Source organism: Bidens hawaiensis, unplaced genomic scaffold (assembly GCF_021521415.1).
Source record: "Bidens hawaiensis isolate Kalapana, Puna unplaced genomic scaffold, B.hawaiensis_p1.1 tig00001511_1, whole genome shotgun sequence".
Lineage (NCBI taxonomy): Eukaryota > Viridiplantae > Streptophyta > Magnoliopsida > Asterales > Asteraceae > Bidens > Bidens hawaiensis.
The window spans coordinates 853,147-865,427 of NW_027491085.1; the positions used below are offsets into that span (position 1 = coordinate 853,147).

The window sequence follows — 12,281 nt, forward strand, 5'->3', positions numbered from 1 at the left end:
CTTTAACTTGGCCTGCGGGAGCCGTACCTGACCGGCCATTTCTTTGCTCAGAGCGTACATGTGATCCGCAAAAGCCGGGCTTGACCCGCGGAAGCTTTCTTGTGACCCGCAGAGGTTGTACTTAAGCTGCTAGAGTTTCTCGCCATGACCCGCGAAGGTCAGATTTGATCCGCGGTTGCGCGTTAGCGACCCGAGGTATGAGGTTGGTCCCTTCCAACATTTAAGTTGCCCGCTAGAGTTATTCATTGATCCGCGGGAGTTCACAATGTGATCCGCCAATTATTATTTAGCGCGTGCGGCATGCTATGGCGGAGTTGAATCGCCGGAGCACGCATGCGGCTTGTTTGTTTCGCAAACGGCGTGTAGGTTGATGTTGATTGCGGAAGCTAAAGTTGACCCTTGAGGCTTTGATTGTGCCTTTGTTTCGCGGGAACTTTGCTTGCGGAAGCAGAAGTTGATTGCGGAAGCTAAAGTTGACCCTTAAGGCTTTGATAACGCCACGCGGGAACTTTGCTTGCGGAAGCAGAAGTTGACCCTTGAGGCTTTGATAACGCCACGCGGGAACTTTGCTTGCGGAAGCAGAAGTTGACCCTTGAGGCTTTGATTGTGCCTTGCGGGAACTTTGCTTGCGGAAGTAGAAGTTGATTGCGGAAGCTAAAGTTGACCCTTAGCGTTCATAAAGCTTCATTCGCAACGTGGAAGCAAAAAATGACCCGCATGAGATTATAGTTGATCCGCGGGGAGCGATTTTGATCCGCGGTTGATTGAAGTTGACATGCGGGGGCTATGGCGGAGAGTAATCGCCGGGAGCGCGCATGCAACCCGCTGTGGCGGAGAGTAATCACCGGAAGCGCGCATGCAACCCGCTATGGCGGAGAGTAATCGCCGGGAGCGCGCATGCAACCCGCTGTGGCGGAGAGTAATCGCCGGGAGCGCGCATGCAACCCGCTGTGGCGGAGAGTAATCGCCGGGAGCGCGCATGCAACCCGCTGTGGCGGAGAGTAATCGCCGGGAGCGCGCATGCAACCCGCTATGGCGGGGAGTTGAGCGCGCATGCATGGCGGGAGTTGAGCGCGCGTGCATGGCGAAGAGTTGAGCGCGCATGCATGGCGAAGAGTTGAGCGCGCATTCATGGCGAATGGTTGAGCGCGCATGTGCTTTGCCTTAGTTGTGCTTAGGTATTTTTATGGTCCAGCTACGCAATACGTAGGATGGATGCTATGAGTAATTTGAGCTAAGGCTCATATTATTGGGCTAAGGCCCTAACGTTTTAGAGTTAAAACTCGTTAACGCGTCTGAGCTTGAAGCTCGCGCATGTATGTTTTACTTCGTTTTATTTTTAGTTTGATGTCAATTCAATGTTGTCATATTGCTCAAAATTAATAAAAGGAAGTGTGAAACATGTATGCAAAAGGTAATAGAACGCATGTTAAGAAAAAATAGAGCGTATCATTATTCATAATGGCTTAAAAAGCCTTGATTACGAACTTGACAACTTTTACATGAGACATTTTCTAAGTTGTGCTGTGTTCCATGTGCGCGGGATCTTCCATAGGTGGTGGAATGCTGATCCGTGGCTGTGCGCATGCATAGCGGCGGAGTGGTGACTCGCGGGCGCGCATGCATCGCGGCGAAGTGGTGACTCGCGGCAGTGTGCATGCATGGAAGCAAAGACTTGATCCTTGGCAGTGCACATGCATGGCGGCGGAGTCGTGACTCGCGAGCGCGCATGCATGGCTGCAAAGTCTTGATCTTCTGCACTGCGCATGCATGGAAGCGGAGACTTGATCTCCGGTGGCACGCATGCATGGTAAAAGAATCTTGATCCTCCGCAGTGCCCTTGCATGGCTGCGGAGTGGTGACTCGCGGGCGCGCATGCATGGCGGCGAAGTCTTCTGCGCAAAGCCAAAGGCACGACCCACATGGCGGTTTCCGCGGGCGCTCATGCATGGCGGCAGAGTCTTCTACACAAAACCAAAGGCATGGAGTCGTCCTCCAACCCACATGTTGTCTTCTGGAAGGTTGTCTGATGAGTACAATCATGGTTGTCCTTATCCTGATTTGGATTAGACTATTGTCTCATTTGTTGTGTCGCTTACGCGCGGCCTTTATGCGCCTATCCCGGGGATGCGCAAGGTCTTCTCTTTATTCTCACACTAAATGTGTGTTGTGTGCATATGTGGTATGCGCCACGCGCAGATGTTTCATGCGCTTGCGCATAGGTTTTGGCTTTGTGTCTTCATGACATCCTGATTTCAAGCCTCTTGTCTATATCTTGTGGGTTGACCCGCCCCGCTCGATGTTAAGGCGGGTGCATACCCCTTCAAGCCCCCCCAGTCTAATGTGTGTCTTGTCTCGCGCGAGCGAGGTAAGATAGATATTAGACTTAATAGTTTGCTTTTTTTTTCTTGTTTATAAAGCAGACAAATCTGAAAGATTTTTGGATCTACAAATTGAAAGTTAGATCTGTAATTTTCAGTTTTTGGATCGTGTAAAAATTCCTCCTCGAAAATAGATCTGAAGCTCGGAGTGGAGAGAATTTAAAACCATCACAGATCCGGAGGCTTGACCGTCCGAATCAGGTAGTTTCTTTTTTGGATCTACAAATCTTTTTCAGCTTCATTTTTGCACAGATCTGGAAGCATCTTTTAGATCTATGGATCTTTTTGAGCTTTAATAGAACAAATCTTGAAGCATCTTTCTGTAAACTTCCAGATCTGGATTTTTCTTAGGAGAAAAAAGAATCACAGATCTGAAATAATGGATGAACAGATCTGAGAACCGAGACGAAAATCGAAGGGTAGCTCGTTGTCGCTCCCACGGATGGCGCCAATGAAGAAACATGAAATGAATCCGACCTGATCCAAGACGATGTTCCTCGGTGTTCGAGATAAACGAACCACGACTTCATCTTCTTCTCCGGTAGTTCGAGATCTGCCAAAGAAATATGGGGGGTGTGGAGGTGACTGCTAAGAAATCTCGAGGATCTCTTGTTTACAGACACAAAAATGGTTATGGTGGTGGCTCTTATTGAGAACAACAACCCTTAATAAGGAGGTGGAGACCTCCTTATATATGGAGCCTCATGGCCACCATCATGGTACCCTAATGGGCCTAGCCCAGTTAGGGTTACCTCCACAAAACCCCCTCAGCCCAATAATGTTGTATTAGTCCATATAATAAAATAAGCCAGACATAATAAATTAAGGGCGTAAGCCGGGTTTAGTACCATACCCCTACAATGGGAAAGGAAAAAATCCACGTCAACATTGTGGTGATCGGCCACGTGGACTCCGGCAAATCAACCACCACCGGGCATCTAATATACAAGCTCGGAGGAATAGACAAAAGAGTGATAGAAAAGTTCGAAAAAGAAGCTGCTGAGATGAACAAGCGTTCATTCAAATATGCGTGGGTGCTAGACAAGCTCAAGGCCGAGCGTGAGCGTGGTATCACAATCGACATTGCGTTGTGGAAGTTTGAGACTTCCAAGTATTATTGCACTGTCATTGATGCCCCTGGTCACCGTGATTTTATTAAGAATATGATTACGGGCACTTCACAGGCTGACTGTGCTGTGTTGATTATTGATTCAACTACTGGAGGGTTTGAAGCGGGTATTTCTAAAGATGGGCAGACGCGTGAGCATGCGCTTCTTGCTTTTACACTTGGAGTTAAACAAATGATCTGCTGCTGCAATAAGGTAAGTTCTTGGAATCATATGACTCTGTAAATTAACCGGATGTTCTGTAGACCGTTCGACTTTGTTTATGTTCGGTCATTTAATAAATGATAAATGAACCAAAAATTATGTTTGATTAATTAAATGAACGAATATGAACATGGTTTACGTTTCAATTGTGTGAGTACGTTCGGAATTTGTTCGATAGTTCATGTTCGTTAATATTCGTTATTCATTGTTGTTTGTTTATGTTTGGTCAATGTCATTAAAGGTTTTTCACATTTTATATTTTTCAACTTTTAGTTTGTTATCTCAAGTGTTCTCATATGATTATGTCAAGTAATCAACTGCATATATATTTTGGGTGATTATCTCTAATGATTGAGCTTAAGAATGTTAACTTTTATTTTTCAAATTAATGTATGCTCATTTCTGTTCGATCTGTGTTTGTTTATGAAGTAAATGAACACGAACGAGTCTTGTTTAGTTATGCGTTACTGTTTGTCCAATATATGCTTAACGAACGAACATGACAAAGTCTAGTTTGGACCGGTTACGTTCATTTACAACCCTATACATGAGTCATATTACTATTTTACTAGTTTAATTTTGAAGATTATGTTTTAATTGTTCTTTCTCTCATTTGTTCTAGATGGATGCCACAACTCCTAAGTACTCCAAGAACAGATATGATGAAATCATTAAGGAAGTGTCATCTTATCTAAAGAAAGTTGGGTACAATCCCGACAAGATCCCGTTTGTCCCGATATCGGGTTTCGAAGGCGATAACATGATCGAACGGTCCACAAATCTCGACTGGTACAAGGGCCCGACTCTTCTTGAGGCTCTTGATGCAATCAACGAGCCTAAACGACCCTCGGACAAGCCCCTCCGCCTTCCCCTCCAGGATGTGTACAAGATTGGAGGAATCGGAACCGTCCCAGTAGGTCGGGTTGAAACCGGAGTCATCAAACCGGGCATGGTCGTAACCTTCGGTCCATCTGGTTTGACAACTGAAGTCAAGTCAGTTGAAATGCACCATGAGGCGTTACAAGAAGCAGTCCCAGGAGATAATGTCGGGTTCAACGTTAAAAACGTTGCTGTTAAAGATTTGAAACGTGGGTACGTCGCGTCTAACTCGAAAGATGATCCGGCTAAGGGTGCAGCTAGCTTTACCTCACAGGTTATTATTATGAATCACCCGGGCCAGATTGGTAACGGGTATGCTCCGGTTCTAGATTGTCATACCTCACACATTGCAGTTAAGTTTGCTGAGCTGTTGACCAAGATTGATCGGCGGTCAGGTAAAGAGCTTGAAAAGGAACCCAAGTTTTTGAAGAACGGTGATGCAGGTATGATTAAGATGATTCCAACTAAACCGATGGTGGTGGAGACGTTTGCTGAGTATCCGCCATTGGGTCGGTTTGCTGTTCGGGACATGAGGCAGACGGTGGCAGTGGGTGTGATCAAGAGTGTGGATAAGAAGGAGGCGACTGGAGCCAAGATAACTAATGCAGCGGTTAAGAAGACTGGGAAATGAACCGTGCGGGTTTGGTTGGTTGGGGTTTGTGTTTGGTGGTTGAATGGTTTTTATTTGTTTTGTTTGGTTTTGTTGTCGTTGGTTAATACTTGGTCGGAGAACTGGGTGTTGGATAGGCGGTGGCGAGCCTAAATGTGTGCTGCATTAAGGTAGTTTGGGTCCAATAAGCAGCTAGATGTTTTGAGTTTTTTGGTATAATGAATTTTAGTATTTAGGGGTTTAACATGCTGTGTTGCTGTTGGTTATCAAAATTGTTCTTTGTATTGATTGTGATGGTTCAGTCGCACAAAACTGGGTTTTGGACCCAAACCGGTTTGGCTTTAGTCAAAGAAAGTCAAAATCGATTTTTGCCCAAACCGGTTTTTTAGTAGGAAATGGATTGACTCGGTTTGAAACTCGAATTCAATGGAGGAATACACAAACCAATCACAAACCGTCTTCTTTCATAAACTAAAAAAAGAACGACTTATAACGGAAAATGCTTACAAAATCGAAAACCGAAAAACCAAGTTAGAAAGTTATAAAAACATGAACTACGTAGGAGAAAGGTTTCAAACTGTCTTCTCCAAAGGTAGTTTTGCTAACTTGATGATGTTAAGGGCGATTATGTACGTACACCACCATCTGTAAAGGGGTACCCGACTACCCGCTGCATTACACCCCTCCATTGTCACATCAGCCGTTTAATACTTTTTAGCGGGCGCTTAGATTTTGACAGGGGCATGTAAATTGGTGTTTAGCCTGGGTGATTACTTCCGAATGGGCATTCATAGTAAAACGGGCATTTAGTGTGTAAAAACATATGCACACGCCCGTATAAGCGTCATGAAAGTCACATCAGTAGGGGGTTGGTAATCATAGGCATCAGTTTAATTATCTTTCAGTCAATTCCTTAATTTGCTCACTAGCCAAACACATAAATCTAGCTCGATCAAACATTTGACATGTCCATAAGTCCATTGTTGTGGCAGCAATGGTCTTGCTGCGGTGCTTCTCGTTTGAAAGAAATACCTTCTGGCCTAAATAAATAAAAAGATCGCATCATTGACCTATCAGCTAGAGACGAATGCACCAGATGAGCCTGCAAATCTCGTTCCTTTGACACGTGACAATAACCTTGACCTATTAGTTATATTTCAACTATATAACTGTTTTACAACCTGTGAAATGTGATTATAATCTTAACCTATTAGTTGATCATTTCACTATTTTACAACCTGTGAAATGTGACTATAAGCTTATCCTATCAGTTGATAATTCCCCTACATTACAACCTCATCCAAAACATATTCTAGTAATGGTAATTAAGGATTATCCAAAACTAGAATGATTCAAACTTGAAACCGATCTTAAGTACAAAAGGTCGTAATACATTTGAACTTGGTCTATATTTTGTAATGCATCGTACTTTCTTGTGTTAATAATCCTAACCCTTATTATCAAATTACACCAGTTCGAAATCAGAAAATGCAATCAATGAAAATACACATATCCAAAATTTGACTTTATAACATAACAATGTAAACAACAAAAGAAACAAAACCAGGCTTCCAAAAAGTCAAATTCTCAACACAATATTGCATCATTTGTATCCAAATTTATTTCTAAAGGTTCAATATATGAAAAGCATCATATCAATTTCACTCTAAAAAGGTCCCAAAATGAAATTAAACCATACCAGGACCATGACATCACAAATTCTTGAGAGCCGAATCTGGTGTCGCCTTTGTTGTCGGTGTTAATCTTGCTAAAAGCGCCTTATTATGACAATGATCCGCGTCAACAAAATAAAACTCGCCATTAGCCTTAAACGTCACAAACGGTCGATTTGTTTCCGGTAACCTAATATCAGAAAACTTAATAGTTTTAGTCACAAATGTTGCTAGCCACGTCATCATATCCGCCTCAAACGAATCTGAACCGGGCTGCCACCTCAGCTTATGGATGTAAGGGCTCACAAACCAATGAAGAGCCAAAGTAGTTGAAGCACTCAAGAATATAACCGATGATGCAACCGCACCTTTCAAGATCACATTCATGTCGGGTGCGGTCATAAAGGTGATAACGGGTCCTAATGATACTGAAAGACAGCAGGTGGAGAGTGAAAGAAGTTTGACTTTTTTTATGGTGTTTGATATCGGCCCGTGATAAACGACTCCTGAATCTTTATCGTCTTTTTCTGAATCTAGACCTCTTGGAGGTCCAATGGTGATCTTGTTATCTTCATTAAGGGCAGATTGAGATGCATAAGTTCTCTGCATAACTGAAAGATATTTTGCAGGGTTGAAGTTGTGAGTGGTGGTTTGACTTTTCTGAGTCAAACATCTTCCGGGCGCGCGTGGATAGAAACCTGAAGAAATTGATAAGATTATCAATGAAAGATGAACAAACCTATATTTCAGATTACAAAATCCAAATAATTCGTCAAAGACTCAAATCTAGCAAGGCTTTGATTAGCTAGGCTGTAAATGAACCGAACAAACACGCCGACGTATGCTCATGTTCGTTTGCATAACTTTAACCAAACAAACGAACAAATATGGACAATTTAACGAACGATTTTTTCTCGTTCGTGTTGGTTAAAAAAATGAGCGTGTTTGTGTTCACAGATAGAAGGTTAAACATGTGTTCGTGTTCGTTAAAAATGTTCATTCATTAACAGTATAAACGAATGGTTCACGGACTTACATGAATGAACATAATTGAATACAGATGAACGAGAATAACTTAGTGAAAACCAACCAAACGTATACGCGAACAACAATCTATCTAAAATGTTGATAAAACTTAGAGGTGGCAAATGGGTTGGGTTGGGTCGAACGAGTTATGGGTTGAAATGAGTCATGGGTCAAAACGAGTATGAGTTAAAATGAGTTTGGGTCAAAACGAGTCAATTAAAAAAAGGGTTGTTTTGGTTTGGGTCAAAATAGGTTAGGGTCAAACCGGGTTTTGAGGCTTTTTTTGTGTGTGTGTGTGTGTGTGTGAACGAGAATAACGGCGGAAACATTTTAGTTTTTTTTAGATTTTTCGTTTTATACTTATATTTTAAGTTATGATTTTTTTAATTATTTTTTTTTGAATTTTTTTTTGAGGGGTTTTCTATTAAGATCAAAAACCTTCAAAAAAATATTCAAAAATAATAATAAAAAAAAAATATAACTCAAAATATAAATCATAAACAAAAAGGTAAAAACACTAAAATGTTTCATACGTTGTCCTCGTTCCATTAAACAAAAAAACCATCTAGAATCGAACCGAAACCGAAAGAATCGACGAAAATGAAACAAAGAAACAAAAAGCCAAAACTGGACCACATCAATCGAAATCGAAAAAATCAATCAAAACGAAACTAAAAGAATTCAAACCGAACAAAAACAAAACTGAAAAAACGAACAAAAAAGTCCAGAATCGACCAGAAAGAAACAAAAGAAACCAAAATCTAACACGTCACGGGTGAAAACTCGTGTTGACTTGAAACCTGAACCGAACCCGTTCCGATCTGAAACCCATTTCGTGCCGAAACCTGTCTTGTACGAAAACCCGTTCCGATCCGAAACTGTCACATTTCCTTAGGACACTAACCCACATCGGCCCATTTCTTTGAACTTGTCGACCCATTTTGACCCGAAAATAAAAGGATGGAATTTCAAATGACTCATTTTGACCCATTTATTTAAAAGCTTTTACCCAAACCAACTCATTTAACTTTTAAAACAACTCAAATTGACTCATTTGAAAGGGTTTAGGTCAAGATTGCCACCCCTAATAAAACTAGACTAAATTGTCATAGGTGATATTTTAACTTCACAAAACTATACTAACTTGTAATGGATCTAAAAATTTCGAATAAATACAAATGAAAGTAAACAAACAAGAAAACGTAAACATATGAACATAAAAAAACGTAACCGAACGAACGATCACGAACACATGTGTTCATGTTCGTTCGTTTACTAAATTAACAAACAAAAACGAACTTGTTGACGAATGGTTCACGACCAGTTCACTAAACATTTACAGGCCAGTTCGATCGCATTAAACAGCCTGAATTTGACCAATAATCCTTCCCTTATATTTTCTGTCTAAACCTTTGAACACATTTAGAGTCTACCAGAAGTTACATAATTCTACAAAGCCGATTACTTATTATGCCATATATGAATATGAATATGAAAACAACAAGTTGCAACTAAAATGAACTATAATATAACTAATTATACATATCAAGAATTGAAAATGAAATTGGAAAGAGTTGAAATGAACCTGTAAGGAACATAGACGAGGTCCGATGGTAGGTAGTTTGTGATCGAACCAGCTGAAGAAGAATCGATCTCGCCATTATTATTATTATTATTTTGATAAATTGTGAATCAATCAATCAATCAATCAATCAATCTCACCGTTGAACACACACAGCGAGAGAGATCTTGCTTCCTGAACGAATAAACGCTTATCTAGGGTTTTGTGGAAGGGTTTTCAGCTAGCTAAACAATTTTAGTTTCTATTCTTGAAAATGATTATAGTCATCAAGTTGGGCATTTGGTCTGGTGGTATGATTCTCGCTTAGGGTGCGAGAGGTTCCGAGTTCAATTCTCGGAAAGCCCCTGTTTACGTTTTTTATGCTACATTATGTGTCATTTCATGAAATTGACTTTTTTTTTCATATATTTTGTTGGTATTGCATTTCAAATAAATTAAAAAAAAAAAACCTTCATAAGAAAGGGAGATGAGAAAAAAAAATTATGAGAGGAGTTAAAAAAATCACGTTACACAATCATTCTTAATTATATAGTATTAAATAAAATAAATGGTCGTTAATAATAATATATTAAAAAATAAATGTTCACTATACGTTTGTAGTAAAAGCATTAAATAAATATTAATTAAATAAATATTAATGAAAATCCATTATTTTTAAAACAAGATAACTCTTGACCTACTATAAATTCTTTGTAGGTGAGTATCGTGATTTCACAACACAAACCATCTTAAGCAAACAATTAGAAGATATGTCAGGCGTCTTGTTCAAAGTTGTTTTCTTATCAACATTATTGCTCAATGTTTGCGGTTATTTCTCACTCTCTTCTCTATCGTGTTACATTGAGATTTGCTATACTTATTTTTTTCAATACATATAAAATACGAAAGATGTTTTAGCTTTTCTTGTTATTGTAGTATTAGAAGCGAGATTGGGAAACTCAGCAAGCAAAGTAGTCACCGATGTTGAAAATTGTAACATCCTACCTTTGGTTATAATAATAAAATAAATTTCGTTTATTTATAGTTGGTCGTTATCGGTTTAGATAACTATAATATGAGTTGGGCTAGTGTTGGGTTAAATGGATATGGGTTATGGACTTGGGTATGAAAGAAAGATGGAAAGACCATGGGCTAAGCCCATAATCCATAAATATATAAACCATAATCACCATTAATTCCCTCATTTTACACATATTCCATACACCACCAAAACACACACTTAAGCTCTCTCTCTCTCTCTAGTCTCTCTCTAGCCGAAATATAAAAGAAGAAACGGATCCTGACCCAAGGTATGATAGTATTTTGTTGTATGAGTTTAAATCCATTAGTTATGGTCATGAAACGACGAGCCGACACCGTTAAACCATTTAAGTAACGAGATCCGGGTGGAATCGGGTATAAACCGAACCTATGATGAGCTTAGGGGTCACCCTAGCTCAGATCTGGATCGAACGGGACGAAAAACAGTGAAAAACGAGTTAAAACTCATTTTTCCGACGTATTCGTGGTTTTCCGGCGGCTTTCCGGCAAAGGCGGCGCCGGAATAGTAGTACGAGGATAAGGAATGTCAGGGAATGTTCTGACATTCCCTGACCTAACCCTAGTTCGCTATGGGGACTTAACGAACTGAAGGTGATTCGTTAGGTGATTCGCATAAGGGGGAACAACGAATTAGCTCTAGTTCGCCTATGATTTGTCTCTGATTAGTTAAGGGAAAAGGGTAACGAATTACCCTTGATTCGTTATGATTAGTTCGTTAAAAGAAAATAATGAATTAGAAGGTCTGATTCGCTAATTGGACTGGTTCGCTATATGGATTGATTCGTTAAGGGTTCAATTCGTTATAGGAACCAGTTCGCTAGGATAATCCAATTCGCTATGAACCCTGGACTTAGAAAAGAATGATTTAATTACAAATAAGTCCTTGAACTTTTAAGTAGCAAATTATTCTATGATTCAAAATGCTAATGGAAAATGTGTTAAGACAGTTAATGAAAATAAAATTTTTCCAATCTGACCTGGCAGCTTAACCCCAGCCATGGGCTCTGCCCCTTGGACCCCGCTAGGAGCTGCCGCCCCTAGAACCCCGCTGCCAGGGGCGCTGCCCCCGGACCCCCGTTCGTTGTGGGTTATATAAAGATAGATGTACGATATGAGTAGCAATAGTTAAATGATGCATGCAAATTATTATACAGTTAGCCGTGCCCAACTAAAGAAAGGAATAACTATTAACGGTGAATGTAACCGACTTCAGGTGAGTTTCTAGCCCCACTTCCTTGTTATGTTTTCGGGGCCGTATGCATACTCAATGTGATAGTTAATACACTTACCTTTAAGTGGTAAGTGTATGCCTTGTATGATTTATATATGATGATTGCCTGACGGTGCGTGAACGATCTTCGGATATTGCATGTACCGTCAGGTGGTAGCTAAAGATGTGATTGCCATGTACGATGTAATATAAGATGCATGTATGAATATATATGATGTATGCATAATGTACGTACGATATGTTAATGGTACGTGAACGCTCTTCGGAGATTGCACATATTGTCAGGAAAAGTATTTGTCACACCCCCAATCTAGGCCTAGGAGTATGAACCATAGTTGGTACCATATTTGTAAATAAATCAGAGTTATGGTTATTAGCGGAAGACTTTAAAATATAAGGATCGATATTATAAATATTTACAATACAAAAGACGAGACAAAAGTCTCGTTTGGTTTTACTTGTTTATATGTTTTACAAAACCACCAAGTTTTAATATTTACATAAAACTATCCGAGCCATTGGATACT

At 40.3% G+C, this 12,281-nt stretch overlaps 2 protein-coding genes across 2 annotated transcripts; one reads left to right on the plus strand and one right to left on the minus strand.

The window, feature by feature from the left end:
- Positions 1–3,241: 3,241 nt before the first annotated feature.
- On the plus strand, positions 3,242–5,356 carry LOC143582479 (elongation factor 1-alpha-like). Its single transcript, XM_077065033.1, has 2 exons — positions 3,242–3,703; positions 4,335–5,356. Exons 1-2 carry the CDS (start codon positions 3,242–3,244, stop codon positions 5,220–5,222), a joined length of 1,350 nt encoding a protein of 449 aa, XP_076921148.1. The 3' UTR covers positions 5,223–5,356.
- Positions 5,357–6,711: 1,355 nt separating this feature from the next.
- Positions 6,712–9,596, minus strand: LOC143582486 (uncharacterized). Its single transcript, XM_077065036.1, has 2 exons — positions 9,486–9,596; positions 6,712–7,572 (listed from the first exon to the last, which is right to left on the minus strand). The coding sequence occupies exons 1-2, from the start codon at positions 9,559–9,561 to the stop codon at positions 6,914–6,916; spliced, it is 735 nt and encodes a 244-aa protein (XP_076921151.1). The 5' UTR covers positions 9,562–9,596; the 3' UTR covers positions 6,712–6,913.
- Between the last annotated feature and the right edge of the window lie 2,685 nt (positions 9,597–12,281).